The sequence below is a fragment of the Saccostrea cucullata genome, unplaced genomic scaffold, assembly GCF_032062105.1.
Source record: "Saccostrea cucullata isolate Sc308-1 unplaced genomic scaffold, CSIRO_AGI_Scuc_v1 ctg4, whole genome shotgun sequence".
NCBI classification, from domain to species: domain Eukaryota; kingdom Metazoa; phylum Mollusca; class Bivalvia; order Ostreida; family Ostreidae; genus Saccostrea; species Saccostrea cuccullata.
Window position 1 is genome coordinate 257,056 of NW_026920828.1, and position 26,149 is coordinate 283,204.

A 26,149-nucleotide genomic window follows, 5' to 3' on the forward strand; every position below is an offset into this window, starting at 1 on the left:
TTCAAGTTTATGAAATAAACGACTGCCAAAAAAAAAACATTAACTACGTGTACCTCTTATAAATTTAGACATTTTAGCACGTTTGAAATTCGATTCGTTATATCCAAGTGTTCTTTTTAAAAAAAAATAATGATAGCACTGAGTCTGCCTTACCTGTTTCGTATTTTGATATTTAACAAATTTCCTTATCCCTGCATATGATGTTTACATCATTTAACTTATTCGATACTCATGCAAGAACATACTCCTAGTACGATCTGTTTTTAACCATTGCAGGCTACTGACAGATAAGCTGATATTACACGGATTTAAACAATCTCCTTTAATGTCAGCATTTCGTAAGTTTTATGGTCGCTAAATATACCTTTTCAGCAGATATAACTTTTCATGGGGCCGTAATTTGACTAATTTGTTTCATACCAATTGTTAGACCTTTGTTTTTATACTGAATTTGACTACGGAATGTTCTGTCTGTCGGGCCAAGAACGGGGCTCACGGCGGTTCTGACTCGTCAACAGGGCCGGCATGCTTACTCCTCCTAGGCACCTGATCCCACCTCTGGAATTTCCAGGGGTCTATGTTTACGCCCTCTTTACAGTTTAGTATTATTTATAGATTTTTTTTAGATCGATTATTGTTCTTTACTTTCCAGAGGAAAACGAATTGCCTGATTATGATTCTATCAAGTAGCTTTTTTAAAATCCGTCGCTACACCAGAGCTAAACCTTTACAATTTTTAAAGTAAATTAACCTAAAACTGAACGCTTTAAGCTGGGAGTATACATGAATTAAAATGTATGTTAGAGATTTAATATAGATTAATGGGTGAACTGAAAATATCGAAGAGAAGCGTCGTGATTTTATGTACGTTACAACGTTCGTAAAATTCTTGTCGTTCGGCAGTAAACCAGACCTACATTTATTGTGACGTTCTGTATAATTTCAAAATTGGAAAATTATTGCATGTATCTGAATGACATTTGAGACAAAGATAAAAAAAAAGAAGTTTTAGGATAGAAAATTTTGTTGATAACTTTTTATTATTAAATTTTTTTATTGGATGAATTTTGGTAGAAGCCGTGTATTTACTGTTGACCGGTAAATACTAAATACATTGTATAGTAAACAAAGAATTTAGTACATTACCGATACTTCCTGAATTTGACTAGAAACAGATAAAAGTTTGTCACAAACTTAGGCTGCAGAGAAAATTGGCATTTCTTTATTTTAATTAATTAGTTATAAATTATTAGTCTTTTTTAACATTCGAAAACGATGCTACTGCGTGTCTATAACTCAACAAATAATTTTTTTTCCGTGTGCTTCTACAAACATTAAAATCCTCTGAATCTCTTCACTCTAATATAAGTATTTAACAAAAATCATGACAAATGCAATATAAACACAAAGTAATTGCCAGTCCTTGAGAAGAGGGGTATTAAGCACTTTAAAACAATAAAGTAATGAAATAAGAACATGCTTAATCATGGAGTGGGTGTTTTAAATTTGTGAAACGTGTGAAAAAAAAGTTTGGTGTGACTCATCAGACATGAAAACTTTGTACATATAAATACTGTCATGTCAATTAATTTGAATAAAGTTACACATCTAGGCGTAATACACGATATTTAATAATTATTCAGTTTGTTACGGCGAAGTGATTGATATGAAAGAGAGTCTTCACATTTATATACACTAACACGGTTTTATGCTGCATTGGTTGGCTTCTTTCCCTTTATTGTTGACACGATCATGCAATCATGGTTCGACTGAAAAACTTTATTTTATATTTAATAAATTAAATGTTCATTTTATTTTGGGGAATTAATTTCAAAATTTACAAAGTTTTGAACCGAAACATGTACACTGTGCATTGAAATTAACTTAAAACAATTGAATAATGTCCTTCTTGTATGTGAATGTTTTGGCCCATTTCGAAGGTTTTTTTTAGCAGTCATCTCTACTGTAACTTGTGGGTCAGTGGTTCTTTGCGCTTCTTTTCGGGGTTCTTTGCTTGATGTGACAGTGACCGCATTTCACTGTCTAGATATATAAAAAAGTTCTGTCGTCAAAGCGCGCTTCTTCTTATGTTTATTTTTCAAGGTTTTTTTCTGAATGAATGACTAATACCTTGTAAGGTTAATGGGACATACATGTCTCACGGTCATGAACACAGGGCAGACTGTGGTCTTACATGCAAAAAAGCGCTAATAGACTTGTCTAGATACACTTGCAAAATTAATCAACGATCAGTGAGACGATTTGTTCATGATCTCTCGGGGTAAAAAAAAATCACTTGTGAAATTAATGTGATGAAAGCTTCTAATGTAATTATGTCTGATAGAGTTGTTTTAAAATGCAACATTTTATGCAAATGTCCGTAAATTCGTCCTGTGGATGGACTTTTGATGATTCTTACGTCAAAGAAAGGGCATTAGAAGCGAAGACAGAAGATAGTCTTCGATTATCAATATTCCAAGTGGTTACATAGTTAGGTTTAAATTACACGTACAATATATAAGTTCCGGTAGTCTTGTGACTCATGGTTTCCGGTTTTTACATGTGGTGCCTGCTAAACGCCAAGTAGGGGAAGTGCGAGGAGACTTCTAGTTGTCTATTTTGTACAAGGTCATCAAATCACCATATTGCATCCATTTCGAAATTCACTTATTAAGCTTAATATGATGTAGCACAAATAATCAAATTTTCCTCTAATCATAAAAGTGCAGAAGAAGAGTACGCAAAGCGAGGATACAGCCTCTTGAACGTACGGAAGACAGCCCCAGTCACCGTGCTGCACCAATGGGCGGGCATTCATCTGGACTGCAATCTCTGGCGTCTATATTAAATTCATCACCAAAGAAAATAGAAAAACGCATAAATTCAGATAGGGACAACATAAGATTTTTTTTTAAAAAAAAATGATATATATACTCATTCTCACTTTCTCTTTTCTTTTTTTACTGGGATGCCCCCCCCCCCCCCCCGGGAAAAAATACCGTATCCACACCTCGGGCAGTCAAAGGAAACATTCTATTTACTTTCAACTTTTTTCAATGTACATTTTCAATAGTAAAATGTCATGTTTAGGAAAAGAGGGACAGTCCCGCCCCACCCCATACTATGTGCCTGCTCTCCAAGGCCCTGTTCATGTGGCTGGAAAAGTTTAGACAATTAAAAAACTGTAATATTTTGTATCGTAATTATGCAAAATGAACAGGACGTTGATTTAGTTTAAATAATGTTTGTGCTTAGCAGAAATCATATATCCTTATTTGGAAAAATAAAGCAGTTATAAAGGGAATACACACGTATTTCAGTTACATTAATGTAACTTTTATGTTTGCATACAATAATAAACCAATAAAAGCTACCATATCGAAAAAGACCTACATGCTGTTCAAATTTGGGTATTGATATTTTAATTTTTACGCATTTACAACTTTAATTATGAATGGTTACCACGAATACTAGAAAGAAAAAAAAAACCCATAGACCTCCAGGTTGAACTTCTCCGCCAGAATCGAAGAAGGTGTTTTTTATTTCATTTCTTTTAACCCGTACTCTAAATAGCAAGCTTTAAATGCAAGTTGGTATGCCTTTTCATTACGTGCTAGGAGACACTAACCTTTAATTATTGTTTTTTTATTTAAGAAAGACAACGTTCTTCTTTAAGAAACGTATCATAGAAGACCCGCATGTTTCTCTTGGGTTTTTCTTTTGACATGTTTCTATTTGCAGTTTGCATATAAACATTGATATTGTCAATTTTACGTATCTAAAACAAAGTGCGCCCCACCCAATGGCGCTTTCTTGAAGTCTATAAACACCTCTTCTATGGCAGTTCCGCCTAAATGTATATTTGGTAAATACTGTCATATCAAATAACTATAAAACGATTATGTTAAATTCAAAATATTTCCTTTTAATTTTATGTGCACATTTATCAGGGAATTTTTTATTTAAATAGGGTGTTTTTAAAATGCAGTGAATTGTCAGTATTCAATCTCAACGTCCATTAAACAAATATACAAAACAAGAGCAGAGCAAACACGGACCTCCGAAACATCCAGGTGCCAAAACACCGACTAACAAGCTGTAGCAATTCAGGACAAACAGAAAAAAAGCATTTCATTCAATGATAAATTGTATTCTGACAAGGTCTACTGGGGCTAATACTTGCTTGTCAATAATTTATGTTAAGAAATTGAAAAGCCCATATGATGGAAATAAACTGATTGTATATTGCTGCAAAATTTTCAACATATACGCACTGTTCTTTTTGAAATTATGAAGAAAAACTCAGGATATATTTAGTTTTATACAGCCTTCATCATACATGTAATTAACCCTAAATACATGTATGGTATAATAAGGCATTCACACGGAAAATATTTGTTCATATACTAGTAAACATATATACTTTATTCTGAAAAACTAATTTCTTTTGTAACAAAATGTGCATATGTTCGAAAAGCACATATGATGGAAATAAACTTTGTCCAAAATTTTCAACACGCACTTTCCTTGAAATTAGGAAAAACTCTAATTTAGTTTTATACAGCCTTCATCATACATGAATACAACGGTATAATAAGGCATTCACACGGAAAATATTTGTTCATATACTAGTAAACATATATACTTTATTCTGAAAAACTAATTTCTTTTGTAACAAAATGTGCATACATGTAGCAGGTTTCCTTAGTGTTAAAATCAAAGAAAACGTTACATTCAAATAAAAATATCTAGTGTTTATGATGCAGATTATAGATACGAATTTTTTCATAAAAAAATAAGTATACATATCAATATTACCAAAGAAATATTTTTTGGAGTAGAAATTTTATTTATTTATAACATTTTTTATTTTTCATATATTGAATTTGATAAAGTTTAAAAGACAAAAGATTTTGTTCACGTATGACTCAGAAGAATTCTCTACAGATATTTTTAAATCAAAACATTGTGTGAACACACTTTTTATGGCATTGCCAAGAACATTTAAAACGACATGTAATTTTATAATTTTTACAAACAAAAACGATGCATCATCGTTGAAATATTTCACCTGTACATGCTGGCCCTAGATCTGTCTAATTTGAATATAGCCATTGACCCATTTACACACATGACGGGGGTCTGCTTTACCTGTGTTAAAATGCTTACTCTACAAAATAATGTAAAATCTACCTGCGATTCTTTAATTAGTATATTTTTAACTCGTAATGATTCATTTTGCATTTAGACAGAAAATATAGCCAAAAAGTCAGTTCTTAAAAATCACAAAAATAGTCGTTCTTTTTGTGTTTAGTAATATTGTGCATTCTGTCACACATGAAAGGTTAACTATGCTACTTGTTGTAAATATGCGTAAACAAATTGTTCTATGTTTATCCATTCACGTTTGTGACGTCAAGAATTCGCCAAATATGGAGTGTCACGTGGTACAAGTTTATGCGGAATCCTCGTGCTTTTTCATCTTACCATACGATGCTATACAAAAGTACCGATAAATATGAAGTAATGTTTCTTAAAATAGAAGCATGAGTCATATGTGACTCAGCCTGTATATATTATACGTAGGGTATATTCCTTCTCAGTACAAGCAGTGACGAGTGAGTCATACACTGGAAATCTCGGAGAGAAATTCTTCCAAAGTCCGGAAGTTTCATCAAAGTGACATACACTACCATTTTTTTTCTTTGAGCGGTTCCACTTAAATCGTCAAAATTGCAAAAATACTTTTTAAAACGATGTACAGTCGGGAGAATAGCGACTACAGCGACGAGTCGAAGTACGTGGCGAACATTCTCTCGTCCATGGCCAGCGCCAGTGCCGCCTCTACCACGGTAAGTGAAAATTACTATCAGATATGGTTAAAATTTACTTTTCCTGACATTGTAAACCTGTTTTGACAAAGTTTTTATGAGAAATGTACGACAGTTTCTTAATCCGGCAAAAATTTATCTAACAATGGGGAAAGATATTTTGGGTCAAGTGGCGCATGCGCACGGTTGACATAGTATGCATGTGACATCACTGTGTACTTGATAGTACGTATATAAGTTTATTTCCGAGTTAGACGCTCATAATCAACCATCCATGCACACTTGTACAAATAGTTCAGAATACTTTGGCTGACAGTATTTCGGATTAAGTTTACCATGGATAATCGGCATTGGCAGTATTATAACCCTAACCCGTACTATCACCCCCACCACCAGTACACCCCACACATGAACCCCCACCACCGGCCGGTATGTTGTCAAACACGTGCAAAACTGCAGGGACATGTGTTGCATTTTCTTTCGTGCAAATTGTGTTTTATTGCATTCCGATTTAGTTTTGAAAAGTGGAATTAAAAGTTTACCCACAAACTTCTGGAATTCATTCACAGAAATGATATCAAAGTGACTTTTAATTTCGTTTCATGGACATTTGTGCTTATTTATTGTTTTAAAAGTTTGATGTTAATATTTTCTGTTTTTTATTTTGAAAAAGAAAAGTTCATCAGATTGGATTTATAAGCTTATGCGTTTTCTATTTTCTTTAACAGTACTCTATCCCGGCATCCTACGTCAGCGGCATCACCTCCCAAGCCACGTCCACAGGCCTGACCCCCACGACTCTGGCCAACCTGGAGCAGACGTTCATAGAGCTCCAGTCAGTCCCCACCAACCTCTCCTCCGGGCAGGACCCTCTCACACAGAGCGGCTTCGTCCCCCCGATCGTTGACCCCGCGGGCAGCGACCGCTCCTCCGACAGATATGACTATTCGGACATGAGTGATGCGGACTGGCCCCCCAACAAACGGGGGCGGGGCGCTGACGGCCAGGATCTCATTGCATACGACATGACCACAAGCGTGGGTGGAGGAGGACGGAAAAGAAATAAACGTGATGAAAAAGTAAGTATTTTTATTCTATAAATTTATTTATTTAGAAGATGAACGGATTTCCTCCTCAACTTTCAAGGAATGCATGTTCATTTGAAAATAAAGATTAAGTAGTAAGGCAAATACATGTTGGATTGAACTCTTTTAGTGAGGACTGAAATGCAGGGAGGTCACCCAAATAAATTGTTTTCTTATATTTAATATACAACATGTATTTAATGTTCAGTAAAGATCAAGTGGCCGAAAGTGTAATGACATGAACATCTGGGGGCTAAACACAGCGTAGTCTAAGCTGATTATTTAACTAACACGGATGGATCAAAGGCCCATCAAAAAGAGATTTAACTTCGCTAATGATACACTTGTAATTGTAAAGCGTTATGTTGGTCGGACGACAGGGATTTAGTAGATCCCGGCAAGATAAGATTATAGAACGGAAAAAACACAGGAAACCAGAACAAGTCCTGTACCCTGTCTTCAGGGCATAAAAAATGGTATGATTATTGGCCAAAGAATTCATCCAGTAACGTAACTGCTTAAGGGGGTTTTATCGTGTATATGCTTATGTCAACATATTTTCGGGTACTAGTGGGCCCCTCGACTATTTCCATCAATCACATTGTCAGATGACAGAAAAAAAATGTTTGCTTTCTGTCAAACTATCTTACCGCGTTAACATACTTTAGTGTGAAAAAATTGACAATGATAAACAATGTTGATTTACATGCTTTCGAATATCTATTCATTTTATTTTGTTTCTTTTTGACAGGTAAGTCCCGAGGAGGAAGAGAGACGAAGAGTCCGAAGAGAACGAAACAAATTGGCGGCAGCAAAATGTAGGCAGCGAAGAGTGGACCACACCAACAGACTTCTATTGGTAAGCTTATGAATATATTATAGTAAAATTATTTCTCATATTTTTATTACAGTGAGAGATATTGTACGAACGTTTTTTTTTTTTTATCGAAATTGAAAATTATATGACACATTTTTTTTTCTATGACAGGAAACAGAAAAACTTGAAAAAGAGAGAGACTCGATCGAGTCGGATATCCAGACTCTGCAGCAACAGAAAGACCAGCTGGAGTTTGTCCTGCAGGCCCACCAGCCCCTATGTAAGGTCGACACCCCCCACAACCCTGTCAAGGTCAAGTCCGAAAACTCTCTGAATCAATGTGCTGTTGGTAAACTTTCCGTGTCGTCCGCGGGTTCCAGCGTGCGCCCTAGCACACTTCCTCTTATCAAACGAGAGAAGAAGGACACGGATGTCTCTGTTAGTTCTGCTACTGGAATTCCAATCACAACGCCCTCTAGTGGCTTCATGTTTACTCTAGACAATATGGTGGACCATACAGGTCTTACACCTATAACGAATGGACCCTCTTCTTGCAGCAGTGAAGTGAATAGGACTTCAAGTGAAAGCAATTCGGAAAGTGCCAGTTCACCGACCTTGATTTCTTTGTGAATATTCAGATATATCATCCGTCGCCTCTATAAAAAGTCAACGACAGCATCATTTCATTTTATTTCGCTGCGGGACGGTTTTCAGTTATCTATTGATGCTTGCCACCTGTTTCTTTAAATCATGTCTCCAAAGCCAGTCGTTTTATATGTAAATGTTATAATTTTTGTGTACAGGATATTTATTTTTGATGCAAGAACAAGGCGTTGTTGCATTTTATGACTGTTTATGTTTTTTTGCCATTGTGTTCCTAACTTCTGTGGGTATTCGTGCCTAGCGCGTCAGGTGCTTCCGTTTCTGTATTGTACATAGTTACAGCGGAACGTATTGTTCCAAACTATTTATACTTTTTTGTACATTTTGAATAAAGATATGCGAAAATAAATTAGCGTACACTTGTCAGTTGGCCTTATCAGGGATAAGATTGCATTGAGAAAAATGGTGACGTTGTTTACTGAGCGAAAGATATAATTTCTGATTCTGGATTGTTGCATTTGGCACCGAAGTCACATGTCAAAACTAATAGATAAGGAATGAAATCTTTGTATGTTATTAAACAAATTAGACTTCTTCGTCCACATGGAGTACTTATAAACCTAATTTATAGCAATGTACAGCATATGATGACGATAAATATATCACGTTTAAATAATAAACATAACGGATAATAATAGTTGTGAATGAATGGGACCTATTTCTTATAATGACGTCATCTATCCCCGGGAGCGGGAAATCGTGCGCCCAGTTGCGTGGAACCACCCACACAGGGAAGTGTCAGGACAACACACATAAAAACACTGAGAAATTCCACTGCATATAATACATGCACGCAATACAACACGCAATTAAAGGAAATGTTACATAAGGACTCAAAAAATTCTGAAAGCAAACGATAAAAGTTTTAATTAAAAATAAAGGGGGAAAAAATGCATAAAATAAACAGAAAAAAACAAGGATAATTCTTTTAAAATGTTTCATTATTTTTAAAATTCAGGTCTTCATAGTTTAAATAATTTATAAATAAATCTGAGAAATGTATATAAATATATGTATTGATAGTTGAAAATTCAGAACATTGCTTATTTGTTGGGAGTAATTGCAAGGTAAAAACTACACGAGTAAGATATAGGGTATGACATGCAGATCTTTTAGGGATGGGATGAAGTACACTACATGGAACTTTGGAAAAGAGGCATTTTTATCTACAACCGCGAAAAGAAACTGCTTTTGACGAGGAATGTCCAGCAAATACAATAAACAAATAGAACATAATTTATCCGGGTTTGGAATTAACATAAGGATATGATCTTTTCCGGCTCGGAAAATATACTTAGAACTCACCTCGAGATTATTTCATTGTTTTAATTTAATAGAAGCACGTGAATTACTAGAAATACAGTGCCTTTAAATAAAGATTATGCAAGAAGTTAATAAATGAAGAAAAAAAATCAGAAATACAATTTTTTATATTATTATTTCATAATGACTCCGAGGAATTAAGAAACACTTATAAATGCATTTATTTCTTCATAGCTCATGCAAAACTACTTTATAGAAAGACAATAATAAAAATTAATTTGTAATGACAATAAGCAGTGAATTATTTGATAAAATAATAAGTTATTATTCCGTGTCTTTGAGAAATTTCTGAAGACTGCTAATAGCATTGATAAATACGTTTTCCCCCTTTTGCTTACCAGTTTGTCGTGTGTTGGGACATGGTATAGCATTTTATATTTATATTTAAACAATATATATTCAGTATAAACTGAATAGATTGGGCAACAGACTAAAAGCCTATAAATACCGTCTCTATAGCATATTAAAGGATTACTTATTTAACTTATCTTTTAAAAGTGTGTATTTCTAGACTGAGTCAAGAGAAAACAACAAAACAACAGCAAAAAAAGCCAAGTAAGAATCGGATGATTTAAAAAAACTATATTTCTTATAATAAGTACATTGTACTTATTTTTCAACATTTGGATAATTAAATAAATTAAATAATAATTGTTTATGTTAAAAAAAAAAATAAATTTAATAACAATCAACAAAAAAATTTCTTGTAGAAAAGGGAGGGTCCGACAAAATAATTCGTCTTCGGCTATAAGGAATAAAAAATTGCTCTGCATATATTACGTTTCACTGCTGATTTTATTCCTGTTGTTAAACAGAAACTGTTAATGAAAACATAGCTTCATACAAATGATGTTTGAAGATTGGTCCATGTTGTAATTAACTTTCGTTTTGTCGTTAATTTACACAACTTTGTAGTTAAGAAATTGACAAGCTGTTGTAATGTGAGTGTTGTAACTTTGTTACACGCCGTTACTCTCTGTGCTGTGAGGCACGCGTTGGAATCAATGACCGATCAGACACGAAGTTAAGATGCGCAAATAATTTACTTGTTTATCAGTATTTACTGCATTTAAAGGACAGGGATAACAAATCTTGTTAAACACAAATACGACAGTGTGAGACTTTAAAAGATTCATTTTTTTCTGGTCGTGTTATAGTTGGTCCGTTATTCTTACTTGGACTTATAGATTAATGTTTGTAACTTACATTTTATTATACTTTCATGTAAATTAATTGAATCTGAATTATTGAGAAACAGTTGTTAAAGATCATCCTTTTCCACGCTGCAGTGTATAGCAACAGTCAACATTTACCTCGAGTGATATTTAGAGGGCTAGGTGGTTGTGGCCATTTTTAGACTATATTGATCTCCTTTAGAAGAAGAGCTTCATATAACGACACACAAAAGTGATCAAATTTTAAAACTAAAATATTTGAAATTTGTCTTTGCCAAATGACAGATGACAGCTTATGATATTGTATCTAAAAAAATAAGTTATATCTGATGGTTAATTTTTGGTCCCCCAGCCTCTCTTTTAAAAAGTGATTGCGCAGAATTTATGCGTGCAAGGTTTACTAAGTATTTGTACAAAACATTCAATATAACATACCGATTAGAAATATTGCATGTACTCGTAGTTGAGTGTAACATTGAAAATCTTCACCTCTCTAAAACAATTATTGTAGTTGAGTGTAACATTGTATAAAATTATTGCTAATGGCAGATATATTTCCATTTCTAATTTTTGTCTCTGTGATAACTCTTTAAAAGTTAGGGGTTGATTTCTTGATAATTCTACCGGAATGTAAATTAGGCAGGTTGATAGGTCAGGAGCTAAGGAGGCCTAATATGCATGCAAATCTCGTGCGCATCTGTCTCTGTGTCTGACGCTAAGGAAGCCAAATATGCATGTATATCTCGTGCGGCTGCCTTTGTGTTTGACGTCAGTGGGCGAGGACTATTGAAATTGGCAAGGGAGTCCTCGTGTAATTTTAATCTATGTCTACATTTTTAAAGTATAAATCTACAATTTTATTTCACAATGAAATGGAAATATAAGGAATCACTGTCTAGTTAGTATAGTATGCCAGGGACATCAACGATGGTGGAATAATTAATGCATAACGATTCCTTAAATAACTTCTTTTGATATATTTAGCATTGCTATTAGCCTGATTACACCTCTGATGTTCTGGAGGTGTGTGTTTGCTCCGCTCCTATTTTGTAATGTTTAATGGACTTTTGAACTGACGTTCTGATTTGACAATGATTTCATAATGGTATTTTTGCAGGAAAAAATAAGTAAAATACTGTCTTCTTTCTCCGCTTTCTTTATTTCCAAAAAGTATATAAAACACAAATTATGTATACAGGCTTATACAGAATAATGCTCATATGTCAAAAGTGGATTACATGTTCTTCAAAAACACTTCTTTTAAAGGTTATCAAAATAATACGGTGGCTGGTATATACGGTGGCTGATATAGGACATGGTTCGAGATTTTTTTTTATTAATTCGTGGCCACGAAATAAAAATCCGTGGGAACGAAATAAATTTCGTGGTAATTTATTATTAAAAAAAATCTCAAACCATGTCCTATACCAGCCACCGTAAAGTATTAATACACTACTTATTTCAGAAAATAAAATATACAACATGACTAGATGTACTGTAGTAATGCTGTGTATTTCAAGTGCCAATTTAAAGTATTTCAGGTGGAAAGACGGTGATAAGTTAAACATTCTACTGATACAATTATTTACAATATGCTTGTAGATGTTGAATCACAATACAGAAAAATATTTCACTACCTAAATGAGATACTAGTAATCTTATAAATAGAAATGGATTAAACATTTATTTCGAAAGGAAAATAAAGAAAACACAGCCTTTTTTTTTTTTTTTTTTTTTTTTTTTTTTTTACAAAGGAGGATGTTTAATTAGAAATAAAACATAATTGTAGATTTTTAAGCTACTCCACAGATCCACATCCAAATTAAGACTTTTAATTAACAAGCTTTAGCCCATCTCAACTGATGCTGTTTTCAAGCATAGAGACTTTCAAACAAATTTTTTTAAAAAAGGACAAGTCCGTCGTGTTTAATTATAGCCATTTAACGTGCAGTAAAAGTAAGCACTTAAATCTAATTTATATTTTTGGTGCAACGGCATTCCAATACAAAATTAAACATCTCGTATAAACTTTTCTTAATATCTATCGCAACAATTAGTACAGAGCTAAAAATGAACACTTAAAACTTCTGTATTTTTTTAAATATGTTCTACGGTGCGACCGTTGGGGCGAGCGCAGTTATTTACTATCAAAAACCTTTTGCACAGTTATTACTTGCACTGCCTATCCTCAGTTCATTAAAAAAAAAAAGAATAAAAAGAAATCACTTCTCAGGCGTCGGGATCGAAATTCCGAATTTTTCAGAAGTTTCTGACAAAATCGGAAATACCCGAGCCGTTAAGTGACGAAAGTATGACGTCAAATAAAAAGTCCTGTTGACTTAGAACGCAGACGATAGTTTCGTGGCATGGATGTTGAATCTTAAATCGTTGTTTGTAATTTTTTTCAAGTAAGTTGTTGCTATGTTTTAGCCACCATGTTGCTATGCACCGCAAAGGATTATTGGGAGTTCGGAATTTTTTCACGCGGTGAGATAAAAATTTCTTGAAACAATGTGCAGATTTCAACCCGAATTTCCTCCGTTCGTACATGTTAGTCTATTGAGCTCGCTACGTGCGCCGCCTCGTTGCGCTCGCTAATATGTTGACGGTCCGACCGTTAGAGCGAGCGCTAACTCTTCTATTGTTTTAATTTAGATCGGGCTCTTCAAACCGCACGTGACATTTGGTGCGTCTAGACTCTGACGTCACATGACGTCGTATGTAAGTTACATATACCAAGAAAAAACTGAACAGTGCTGAAAGTTAATGAAAAAAGTTACGTTTACTACTTCTCTTCAATATGTATCCAATTAATCAAGGCGATTAAACTTTTTATTCATTCTCGCGAGAACGCAACTTTACTAAGTGATGCATTGTAGGTCAAAATTACTGCGGCAAAAAATTCTAAAGAATGAATGTGCAGTAGTCCGAATTTTCTCTTCGCCCAGGCGTTGTCGTTGGAGCTCGCAGTTACGAGCGTCGCTTTGCGACGCTCGCTGCGCTCGCTATTAATAGAAGAGATAAACTCTTTCTTGATGACGCTTAATTACATTAAATATCTTAATTAAATTAAGCTACCTTATGCTAGAAGAAATAAAGCATTTCATGCCCAAATAGAAGTTCACTTTCAAACAATCACGTGACTTAGTAAAATGTCAGGATGTAACCACTTATTTCTTTAAGCTGGTAAACGCTAGAATATCCGGAAAAAGTCCTCAAAATTTCGGGAAGTTGTTCCAAACTAGACGGACGTATGACAACAACCGATTAGCGATTACGCAGTGCACACTGGAGACCCTAAAAGTTATAATCTCCATCATTTACATCAAGTGTCTGGTAACCACAAAGCGAACAGGATACCGGGCAGGGATACTTATTGGGATCATGTAAAAATAGGATCTTATCGACGATAAAAAAGTATAATTGAAAAATAAAACAGTATCTTATTATCAATATCTATTCAAATCACGCCATTTCTTTAATTTTCTTCCACATCGTGCATAATTAAAAATTGATCACTTCATAAATAACCAATAGGAAGTTTCGATGTACCGAACGCATAAAGTTTAATGTCCGTTTAAAAAGGTTATATAGTGCATTTTGCATCCTTTTCCAGAAAAAGGGGAGATGGACTATTCAATGCCTTATAAATCATATCATTAATACAACATTTTCCATAAGGAATTTTAGAAATAAATATCTAAATTTTCATTATTTACAAGCAGCAAAAAAAAAAAAAGACCTATACTTTTTCTAATATAAAAAAATACAGTATAACGAAATAATACACCCTCCTCCATGGCACCTGATCCCACCTCTGATGTTTTGGAGGTCCGCGTTTGCTCTGCTCCTGTTTTGTATTGGTTAATAGATTTTTGAGGCTGCATACTGTTCGTTATCTCCTTATATTTCATATGTTCTAGCATAATGGTAAATTACAAAAGAATATTCTAGTATAGTTGTGTATTTTATTATTTTTGCAAAAATAAAATTACAAGATGTTTGCATTTTTAAAAATCTACAATGCATCACGTCGTAACATCTTATATAACACCGTAGAAACATGACACGTTAACGTCATGGACAGACTGTATCTGTGGTAAAGTTGGATTATCACGAATGGACACTGTCATAGATTCATTTTTATAAATCTGATTACTCAATAAAATACTAGTATGAGATATACTCAATATAAAATTTTCATTATTATTAAAGGCCTTGTCTATGCACAAAAGTTACTTTAAAATACACATTAATACTAGTAAATAGTTTACAACAACATGAGAACACTGAGAGCTTATAAGAGCCTTCGTGTATACATGTACTACTGAAAAAAAAAAAACAATTATAAGCTTTTCTATGAATTTGTGTTCTGTTTACTTGTCTTTTTCGTGTTTAGTTTGGTTTAGGTTTTGTTTTGTTGGTTTTTCTTCCAAAACATATTTTTCTGTTTTTATATTCATAGCAGAAATTATACTTAAACTTCTACATGAAAAGGAAAAAAAGACATCAATGCAAACAACATTCAGTTATTCACAGTTTGATAAAACTAGGATTTAAAAATTAAAAGACACCAAAGAATCTTTCATATCTGTTTTATATTTAAATAACTGAATATAGTTTACAAACCGTCTTATATATAATTATAGTTAACAGTATTCGTCTCAAAGTATAAAACAGTACAAAATAAACGATTCGTTAAGTACAGTTTTCATGGAGGTGTAAAACTATATTCAGGAAATAACGGTTGTTAACAGTGTATAAATAATTGACTAACGTATGAAAAATCTAAGTTTATCTAATGTTATTGTGATTTAATAAGCGTTAACAAAAGGTTTTGTTGATAAAACATAAACAGGATATTGCTATACGTTTGTAAACTATAAAGTTTACAATCGTAAGACTCTCATGATTTTCAACAGAAAGGGGGTTAAGAGTTAAAATAGCAATATACATGTATCATAGTTTCACAGTGACCGATTCGCTGGTAAAAATGTGTTTTATCTTTTAATGACAAACCTTTGTTTGCCTTATATGGCTATTGTTATAAACGGTTTGTACCAATCGTTGGAATGAATAGCAACGTTTACAAATACATGTGAAACGTGGTTCAGGTCAATTTATGAACATGTCAATGGAATACAAAATAATAATAATAAAATTGCAATCGCGTTTTTTTTTAATTTATGATTGTTAATAAAATCAGTGTTCAGAACACCAGCGCTTCAAAGGTAAGTTTACGCAGCATCTCTTATGCATTTAAATGGACAGAACTTTGTTTATCGCGTTAACTATGATTTACAGATGTACAACAAAAATTAATACAGACGCAAATCGCTTTTGCAGTATGATTAACGTTTATTGAACAAATGAATTGTTTGTCATTATGAGCATGAAAATAATATTTTTGAAAATGCTTTTAGTTTACAATAAGATAAGATTTTCCTTTTTTAGTAAAATTCCTGTAGTATTCGTGGTAACCAATGTGAATACTCATTCAGCTTTTGTTAAAATCTCATTTTTGTGAATTTGGCGTGCTATATTTAGGTTTTGTTTTGCAAAAATACTTTTCCAAAAAGAAATTTTTTTTTGTTTAGAGAACTTATATTTAATTGAATGAATGTAAGAGAGAAATTATAATTCTAAACTCTGACACAGCTGATTCTAGGGTGGAAAAGCTGAAAAAAAAAACACATCAACTTTTGCATTCAACTCAACATTCAGTTATGTCAACAAGTTTATTTTAATTATTTCCATCTATAAGACATTAGTTTACCCGATTTAAAAATAAAAATAAAAGACACCAAAGAATCTTTCATATCTGTTTTATATTTAAATGTTTTACTGAATATGGACGCTAAGGGCAATGAATATTCAGTATATGTAAACCATAGTCTTATATATAATTGGATCTGTGCTCAATATTATTATTCTGTGCTAAAATATCTGTCTAAAACAACAATAAGATCTGGAACATTTATGAGCGGCCAAGAAATTGCCTCTTAAACAATATTTTATAATATAATCACTTGACAATAGTCAACTCCCATCTTTTGTTATTTGGAAATGATTCCTTGTCTGTTGATGTGAATAACAAAATATTTCACTGTGTCCAAAAATTCGTGATTCAGGTAGATTTTGATCCCCTTTTCTTCATCTGTTTCTTTGTCATTTAATCATATCTGTACAACTTTGATTGTTTATGATGTGAGAATTTTACTTGTGATCATGTTCATTATTTATTATCATTATTGTCATATATTTTTCTTTCCAAAGTACTATTGTCATTGTAATCATTTACATGTAACATTATAGATTTACATATTGTAGGAACTCTGAATATTTAGTAAGTGTCTTAACTTGAAATATTTTGTATTTATCGTGTATACGTATAACTTTACACCCTCAATTGTTATTTTGGCAATCACTAATTATAATTATTGTATATATTACAGGGAAAGGTTTTTTTAAGTTGCAAGAACTTGTAACCAATCCCTTTGTATAAATTACACAGTAAAATATGTTCAAAACAACATTTAAATTTTTCTATCTCCTTTCATCAAAGTTTTAAGTAAATCTTATCCATTGAGCTATACTCATGGTTTCTCTTCTAATGAGGAAGTTCTTCACAATATGCCACTTTAAAATATATTTTATTATTCCAAACATTAAAAATACATGTATAATTTATTTACCCTTTCTATACTGCATTCCTAAACCTAAGAAAAATCCTTTGAATCTTTTTTTTAAAAGTAAAAGTTCTGCCCAAGTCTCTTTCTTTACTCCTCTTTAAAAAATTAACAACGATGAAGATGAAATGTAGGGTGTACAATACTGTAATTTTTTCGAGAAGTGACGTTAATCAAATTTAGATAATTTTAAAATTTAAAGAAAGGAACTTCAGAAAATTTGAAATCACAAAATTTTAACAAGTGCAGTAACATCAAAAGTATGACTTGACAACTTCACTTACTCATACTTATATACCCTTATAACTTATATTTTCCAGTTGTATTGATACGCAAGAGCATGCCCTCGGTAGAAACAATTTTTCAAACAAGGGAAGACATTGAAATATAAGATGACGAAACAAGAATAACCACAGTCGCGTTTAAAGTAATCATTTCGCAAGTTGGTGGAAACAATGGTTTGTCGGCAAATATACAGTCTAGCATTAAATCAAACTCTGACGGGTGCTTTCATACTACTTGTTAGACCTGGGCCATTAGTCATACCCTTAAAAGTGTGTTGTTGTTGTTGCTGTTGTTGTTTTTTTTTTATGTTTTTAGAGATCTCTTTTTGATCTGTTCTTGACTTCTGAGCTTGATGATTGTTCTTTACATTCATATTTCTGCTAGAAATTATTACATTATTATGTAATTTGTTTTTGCTAAAATTTGATGGTTTTCTTTCCATGCAGTTAGAGTAATTGTGTGAAACATATAAGACATATTCGGTTGCAAAAATATTTTCCAAAGATTTCATTTTCTTATCAATTTCAATTTTAAAAAAAACGTCTTAATAATGTGGTAAAGCACAGTTTTTAAAGGCATGTCTGATGCAAGATTCTTTCTGACATTCATAAATTAATACAAATTTATTTTTGCAAACCAACTTTCTCTTCATTAAATATTTCGGTGTTTTTTAATGAGCAGTCCATACCTAGTTTTAAATTTGAATAACACTATTGATAGATAACCGCACGATTTCCTTTAACGCCTCTTCACAGGAAAATCTTAATGAAGGTCCGACTTCTTATTTAGGTTCTTGTGTACCGGAAGTGATAATGCAGCCATGTCTCTGACAGTTGATGGCTCAGGATCACAAATCATAAGATTTATTAGTTGAATAGACGATTCCCTCATGGGATTTCAAGTGTTTTCATGTGTGTGTTAAAATATAATTTAAAAAAATGTTTTAGTCTTTTAGACTATTTTATTTTGATATTCTAATAATGATTTCTGTGAGTGAAATTCTGCTAAAAGAAAAAAACCCAAATCTGATATATTTTTGACCCCCCTTGAAAAGCGGGAGGGTATAGAGAAATCGGGATGTCCGTCCGTCTGATATTTATTTCTGTTTTTAACTAAAACGTTTATAGACCATCAAAATGTCAATCCACAAATCAACGTATTACATATTTATTTAGAATAAATCCAGATTCAATAAGATACTAGTGAGATTTATTTTAACCAATTTTGTCCTTAATGATCCCACCTCTGATGTTTTAGAGGTACTCGGTATCTGTTTGCTTTACTCCTGATCTTTAACAGACGTTCGAGTCTAACTACTGTTCTGTCTCAATATTTCATAAAAAAGAAAATCAAACTTGATGGCATAAGAAAGAAAATAACCACAAAAGATTATACCATATGTGATTACTTATAATAAATCCTTATAAGGCATACATTAATGTAATTTTATTTATATAAAGTATTAGCAATTTTTACTCCTTTACCTTTATTTGGTTCTTTCTTATATTATACTTTGTGCTATTTCCTTTTTTTGAAAATAATGATGAATTGTTTCTTAATTTTTTCAACAGTACTTTTAAAAATAGTTCTTAGCAATATCTTCAGTCAAAAGCAGGGTTCGGGAACGAACTTTATCTTTTAGAGAAATATAATAATTATTACTATCGTATACTATGTATTCACAGCAACGGTTAAATTTCCAAGAAAATTTAGTCTACGATATGAATTCTTTAAAATTGCTTGATATCTGAAAGCAGAACAACGTGATGATAAGGACACATCCGTTAATTTCTTGGTGCGTGTGTACTAGTGTAGTGTTTCATGTGACGTGTCATGCATGCAATTCATATGTCATGAATATGATGAAAATTTATTACCTTTAGGAAGGTGACAACGCACATTGTGCGAATTATGAATAGTATATACGAAGATTAAGAAAATAATTGACAAGTCCTCATTCTAAGTTCTTTTAAAATTAAATATATAAACAGAATTATCATTTCTAATAAATTTCTTCTCACCAACACAATTCAAAATTAATAACGCTGGAACAAATGTTGACAATCTTACAAGAAAAAAAAAATAATGACCAACCTCCTACGCTTTAGACAGCAAAAGAAATATCTTCATAAATACATTTATAACACCCTCTGACCTCCTTTTTTCTTTTTCTAGTAATAAGGAATAGTTTTTGTCTAACTTTCCTTATACTTTATCTATTAGAATTTATTTCTCAACTTCATTGAAAATTTGGAACATCTAACAATATTCTTTTCTTAACCTCTATTCATGCTCATTATTACTTTTCTTTTATTATACTTTCCCTTAATTATAGATATATATTAAATAAAAATTTAGGCCTTTTTGTATCATTATTATTATTTGTAATTAATAAGCCTTAAGATTCTAGTATTTGGTTATTTCAGAACACACCTATCAGATTTCTTTCTTTCTGAAATACTAGTAGGTGAAATACTTTCATAAATGTTCAAAAATTGCACTAAATACAGCACTTAAGATGGAATATTTATTTATCATTCTTCACATAAACTTTCTTATTGATATGGAACAAAAACCAGGGTTTCTCATTGACAAACATAGTCAATGGATAATCGGGGCCCCATCCCCTTTCTAAAATATATATGACCATTTTACAACTGTAATTTTACAAGTTTTCTTTTTTCTTGAATGTAGTATAATTTTTGAAGTAATATAATAATATTTTGTCAGTAATTTTAAGCCGATTTATTATTTATTTTATAGATTTATATTCATTTTTAGTTTTAAGTCTTCGTAAATTTTCTAACAATCATATAAACACAAGAAACTCTGATTGCAACTTTCATCTAGACTTTTTTAAAAATATGTTTATCAATTAACAATGATAAATTTCATTCACAACCCCAGTGAACTGGAAATAGGACACCACAAGTTGTTTTGATTGCTATCTAGACGTTGGTGACCAACTTATAACAAAAGGGGATGACGTCAGCATTCCCATCTTCAACTTTTCTTGTATATATAACTATCATCTGTACATGAAGTTTATGTTTTAAACTTATTTCATAAGCAAGAGCATGCTATAAGTACAATCGATTTTTAATCTAAAAAAAGCTTCTGTCTAAAATCAATGCTACAGAAATTTTAACATTATAATTTCAAAAGTTATGAGCATGTTAATATCCCAAAGAACCAAAATGAATTACCTTATATACTAGTATCGGATTCCGAATCTTTATAAGAATCCTAACAGGACACAGACTACCAATTATTTTGCTATACATTCCTTTATAACATAAAAAATATTTTAAAAAATTACACCGGTTCAACTTACCTGAAACTTGGCACAGAGTAAGACCATTTCAAGTCCAAAAATTTACCAAGTTCTCATGAATATTCATAGTCTGCAAGTCCTTTTTATGGCATCGCAAATAACCCCTACCCTGCTTTTTTCACTTTCTCTTCGAGGAAAGGGTAAATATGGGCCTCTTTACACCCTTCCTACTACGCACTTAAAAGCAAAATTTCCCATTATTATCATTTTTATAATTTTTTTCAGACCCTCTCCTTTCCATTTATGCCCAAAAATAACCCCATTCTACTCCATAAACACCCCAAAGAATTTTAAAGAAAAAACCTCTATTTTTAAACTGGAACTACTTGAGTTCCACTAAAACCAAGCCTCTTTTTTTATCCTCACTAAGATATTAACAGAAGTGAAGGAGAAACTTCAAGAGTACTGTGCAACAATATATTCAAGAACTGGTGTAATTCACATGTGGATAGTTAAAAATTCCAAGAAACTTTTTGACAATTTGAAATCACAAGATTTTACCAAAATCAACAGCTTAAAACTCACGACTTTTCAACTTTACTTTAGATGAAACCCACGAAAGCGCGGGGAATTGAAATTATAGTTATCACTACCAACAGATTCTACTGACAGCCTGCAGGCTTATAGAAGGAAGAAATACTTTGTTCAAAATCCGCATAGATGTATGCTCCCCACCCCTTATTGTACAAACTTTAAAAAATAACAATTTCATTAATTGATATTAATTGTGAAACCTTTTCTACTATGTAATGGATGCTTTTTATTTTTTTTCCATGAAGGAAAAAAGCAGCGAATATGCACATTTACTGATAAAATGATTAGGGTTGGGGGGGGGGTTAAAAATTCAGAGGTACTTGGTTCTTAGTTTATAAATATGTATGTACCTTATTGATACACGTGTAAGCAAAAAATGCTATTTACTTTTTTAAAAATACCCATAAGGTACATGCATCTGCATATTTATAGACCAAGACCAAAGTACCTCCTTGAGAGTATTTAAAAATTAGCTTTTAACTCCTTATGAATAAGCTGAGTACTGTAGATCACTAAATTTTCGCGACACCTTATTTTCGGGAGATAGTCATTGACTCTTGATTAGCGGTTATTGCTCTATATAATCTTAAGGAATACTATTAATGCGAGAATTAAATTTTCGCGAGCACACTGCCTCGCGTAATGAAATAAAGTTCTCGCGAATAAAAAGTTATTTACAGTATATGATTCAAAAGACTGTATTCAGAAGAAAAAAACTGAAATGAGTTGATAAAAGCACAAAACTTTACGGCTCTAATTGTATTTGAACAATATCTTATAAATTTATTTATTTTCTCAAGTCATGCAGGCAAGTTGATTTCGAAGCACAGATCGCTGCTCCGATGCTGTTTTAATTAAGAAAACACATATTTTACCGATAAATTTATTTCAAAAACCTACCACATATATGAGGTAATCTCACAACAAAGCTCTATGATAAACGTGATGACTCTAACTTTTCTATCGTCAACTTCCCTTACTCATGCAGCAATATACCTTCATCACCTGCACGGAGTTTACATATCTCAGTTGATTCGATACGCAAGAGCATGCTCTACGTATGAACAATTTCTAAAACGAGGTAAATTGTTGACAAACACGTTGATGAAACAAGAATATAAGCAGTCTCGTTTAAAGTCACCATTTAGTAAGTTCTATGGTCGATACAATGAACTTGTCAGCAAATACAATTTATTATTGAGTCAAATGGTGATTGACATTTTTCATACTAATTGTTAGTCCATTATTTATCTACTGATTTTTCAGTTATTTCCCGATCATGACAAGGAGCACACGGCGGGTGTGACCGGTCGGCAGGGAATGCTCACTCCTGCATGGCACCAGATCCCACCTCTGATTTTTTCGGAGGCCCGTGTTTGTTCTGCTCCTATTTTGTATTGTTTTATGGACTTTTGATTTTGAATACTTTTCATTATCTCAAATAAAACGATGGTTGGTGGTAGGTTGAGCGACATGTTTCATATCAATTGCTGTTGTAATCAATGAAAATAACATACCAGTTTATCTGAGCTTCTATGTCCTCAATCAGCAAGGTATCCTGTACCTTCCCACATATAGCTTTTAAATACATTTGATAAACATAAAAAGAGGTGGCCTGAATAAATACGTTTGTATACGGTACGAAATAATGAAGGGAACATAACACCGTGTTACTTTATACTTTTAATGGGAGAGAGATTATTTCCCTTGATTTTGTAAGCTTTTTAAATAATACACAATGGGAATACAATTTTATGGAAATTTTAATCATTACTAATAAAGTTACTTCCAAGGAACAAACTTTGTCTACTTTTCGATTTGTGGTAATTTAAAAGAATCATTAAGGCTAGTTTTAACGAACATGTTAGCAAATTTAAGTTTTAAGTAAATTAAGTGAAGCTGTTGTGGACATAAATAATCTTTTCCAAATAACAAAAAGTCGGCTCAAACCGCAATTAATCTTCATGAAGAGAATCATTTTCCTCAAAATAAACAATATAAATGAGATAATGGAGGAATGCCACACCAAAATTTTTTGTTTCATAGATCTTTAATGGATCCCTATTGAATTATGGTTTCAGCATTGAACGGTTGATATTAGCTCTCTATTATTTTATATGATTTTTTTTGTATTATTTCAAAGGAAATGAAAAAAAAGGATTTATATCCATATAAGATGCTTTACAGTTAAAGGTTTGCTGTAAATGAATGCATCATATAAATATCTTATAAAATATATTTAAAGAAAAGCCGTATAGACCTTTAATTTTTTTAAATAAAAAATATTTATGAAAATAAAATACATCACTTGTCAATATTGTTTAAACCTGTGGTTAAAATCTTCACAAAAACACAAATGGGGAGAAAGTGTTAGTTAATTATATTTATAAAAGAAATTTAAATGATATTGCCAAATCTACAGAAATTATTATTTTTTTAATTTTGGTCAATCCCGATTAAATAAAAACCGTTAATATTCCAACCAGAATTGTACAATTATTGAAAATAAATATAATTTTGACCGGGATAAGTCAAATTTTGATCGGAATTGTTCCACGTACCAAAAAAGCTTATATTCCCTCAAATTTCACAACTTCATTTCAATTTCTTTTTAAAAATGTGATTGACAAACATAGTCTCCGTAAATGTGCCTAGTTTTGTAGAGTTTTTACATATAGGTTGAAAATAAAGTCTTTTATTTTCATAAATATTTTTTATTAGAAAATTAAATGTCTATGCTGCCTTTTTTCTTTACATATTTTATTAGACATTCATATTATGAAATTATTTACAGCAAATGTTAAACCGTAAACCCTTTTTTTTTCAAATAAAACATTTTTTTCTCTGAAAAAAAAATACAAAAAAAAAAATCATATAAGATAATTGAGAGCTAATATCGGTCTTTTAATGCTGAAACCATTGTTCAAAAGGGATGACTTAGAGATCTATAAAATAAAATTTTGGTGTGTTTTTCCTCCTTAAGTAAGTAGAAATGAAACCAAAAGACCTAAGATCTCTTGGGTACGTAGTATAAAGCATTTAAATAAAAATAATTTTTTCTTGTTTTTCCAATCCATTTTAACTTTGTTTTCTAAGCGAAGATCGAAAACAATTCTGAATGTCCATTTAAATATATACAATGTATTTCAAACATCAGAGATTATGCAAAAAATCTATCGTCTCAAAATACAGTTGCAAAAATTAAGAAAACTGATAAATGTACAATAAAAACTGTATAAACATATGGACAGTGTTCAAGCTCAAAAGTCCATAAAACAATACAAAATAGGAGCAGAGCAAACACAGACCTCCAAAATATCAGTGGTGGGGCCAGGTGCCATGGAGAAGTGAACATCCCCTGCCGACCGGTCACACCCGCCCTGTGCTCCTTATCATGATTGAGAAACAAAGGCAAAATCTATTGTCAATTCAGTGTATAAATAATGGATTAAACAATTAGTAGGAAAAACGTCAGTCATGTAACAAAAGGACAAAGGCGTTTTCAAAATTTGAAACTAAAAACATTAACTTTAGAAAATTAATAAAGCAAACTTTCTCAAAATAATGAGATAACGAATAGTAATCAAGCTCAGCAGTTCATTAACAATGCAAATCTGAAGCAGAGCAAACACGAACCTCCAAAAATATCAGAGGTTGGACCAGGTACCAATAAGGAGTAAGCATCCCGTAAAGACCGATCAAATCCGCCCCTGTCATGATCGGGAAATGGAGAAGTCTGTAGATAGGGGATAAATAATGGACTAATAATTTGTATGAAAAACGCAAGCCAGAATTCGACATTATGATAGATTGTATTTGCTGACGTTAAACAGGTCTAGGCGGCCTCTGGTTTTGGAGGATAGTTTTTATCCTCTAAAAACAGAGGATAGAGGTGTCGCCACCTATCGGACTTTTCAAAACAAAGGGCAGTCTACGCTGATTTTTCAACCAAAACAAATCAAATGTTAAAATGATTAAATCTAGGTATTAAGTTTGCTGTTCTGAACGGCACTACAGAGGGCGGAGCTACATGTACATTGCGTTTTGTATTAGCCTTGTATACTGTTAAAGGTCATTGTATCGACCATAGAACTTACGAAAGGTTGACTTTAAATGAGACGGTTGATATTCTTTTTTATCAACTTGTTCGTAAATAACTTGTCTCGTTTTAGAAAGTGTTCGTACATACAGAATGTTTTGCATATCGAATCAGATGGGATCAAATAACACCAAATGCAAGTTATAAGGGAACAGTGCTATAAGTAAGGGGATTTGACGATGGAAAAGTTCTATCATTTTTTTGGTTAGGTGAGCGTTAACGTCTTTTTCAAGTAAAATATCAAAATATGGAACAGAAATGTTAGACGCTGCGTTATTTTTTTTTTTTAATTAAATTTTCACTTGGATACGTGG

At 32.3% G+C, this 26,149-nt stretch overlaps 1 protein-coding gene across 2 annotated transcripts; it reads left to right on the forward strand.

Annotated features, from left to right (window-relative positions):
• Positions 1–5,591: 5,591 nt before the first annotated feature.
• LOC134258396 (fos-related antigen 1-like) lies at positions 5,592–8,745 on the forward strand. 2 transcript variants are annotated; one of them, XM_062740931.1, is made up of 4 exons: positions 5,592–5,852; positions 6,560–6,910; positions 7,668–7,775; positions 7,905–8,745. In XM_062740931.1, exons 1-4 carry the CDS (start codon positions 5,757–5,759, stop codon positions 8,361–8,363), a joined length of 1,014 nt encoding a protein of 337 aa, XP_062596915.1. In that variant the 5' UTR covers positions 5,592–5,756; the 3' UTR covers positions 8,364–8,745. The 2 variants fall into 2 exon arrangements, with proteins under 2 accessions (XP_062596915.1, XP_062596916.1); XM_062740932.1 differs by lacking the exon at positions 5,592–5,852 and adding an exon at positions 6,032–6,260.
• The last annotated feature ends 17,404 nt before the right edge of the window (positions 8,746–26,149 follow it).

Excerpts from the sequence above, each read along its gene's own strand:
- LOC134258396 (XM_062740931.1), top strand. The coding sequence starts at position 5,757 with ATGTACAGTCGGGAGAATAGCGACTACAGCGACGAGTCGAAGTACGTG. Across the intron at positions 5,853-6,559 it reads CCAGTGCCGCCTCTACCACG|TACTCTATCCCGGCATCCTA; the intron begins GTAAGTGAAAAT and ends TTTCTTTAACAG. Across the intron at positions 6,911-7,667 it reads GAAATAAACGTGATGAAAAA|GTAAGTCCCGAGGAGGAAGA; the intron begins GTAAGTATTTTT and ends TCTTTTTGACAG.